Consider the following 828-nt stretch of genomic DNA (forward strand, 5'->3'; position numbering starts at 1 on the left):
GGGAGGAGGGGCACACTGTCGTACACACACGGCTGGTAATGGTGGTCCCGAGGGCACTGAGGACATGGCATGAGTTGCACACAATGGGCAGGGGGTAGTGAGGGGGTGGAGGGCGTGTTGTGAGATGCACATGGCTGGCACTGGGCCAGGACACGGCATGAGATCCACGGCTGGCATGGGGGGGAATCACAAGGGGGTGGGGGACACGGCATGAGATATCTATGGCTGGCAAGGGGGGAGTTCAGAGGGGGGATCACAAGGGGGTGGGAGACATGGCAGGAGACACACACAGCTGGCATGGGGGGGAGCACAAGGGGGTGGGGAACACAGCGTGAGACCCGTGGTTGGCACAGGAGGAGCACAAGGGGGCGAGGGACACAGCGTGAGACCTGCGGTTGTCACGGGGGGGGAGCACAAGGGGATGGGAGACACAACGTGAGACCTGCGGCTGGTACGGGCGTGCGAGGAAACGGGGAGGGATGCCGTGACGGGAAGAGTCCGGAGTCAAGGTGGGGAGGCCAGCGCCCAGGACAATGCCAGGGTGGAGGTGCGGGGTGCGGCGCTGTCCCCTACCTGTCGTAGCAGCGGCCATGCAGCAGGGACTTGGCGTAGCGGTCCATGCTATCCTCCCTGCCCCGCTCGTACCCGTGCGCCTCCTCGTCCAGCGCCAGGAAGAAGGCAGCCCGCTCGATGGCGTCCAGAGACACCTTGTTCTTCCCTTGGCTGAAGAACCTGGCCCGGGCCTCGGCCCACGGGACCCTGGCCAGATGGGGGCAGGAGGGCACATTACTGAGGCCGATCAAGGGGCTGGGGCAGACCCATGCCAGG

The 828-nt window shown here is 65.6% G+C and overlaps 1 protein-coding gene across 1 annotated transcript in view; it reads right to left on the reverse strand.

Moving 5' to 3' along the window:
- Nucleotides 1-828, reverse strand: part of CPT1B (carnitine palmitoyltransferase 1B) — a gene marked incomplete at its 3' end in the record, with an annotated part of 30,567 nt that overhangs the window by 13,613 nt on the left and 16,126 nt on the right. The window contains 1 exon segment of the mRNA XM_034763512.1: nt 574-759. Within this exon segment, the coding sequence (XP_034619403.1) occupies nt 574-759 (186 nt within the window).

The sequence above is a fragment of the Trachemys scripta genome, chromosome 1 (assembly GCF_013100865.1).
Source record: "Trachemys scripta elegans isolate TJP31775 chromosome 1, CAS_Tse_1.0, whole genome shotgun sequence".
NCBI lineage: Eukaryota > Metazoa > Chordata > Testudines > Emydidae > Trachemys > Trachemys scripta.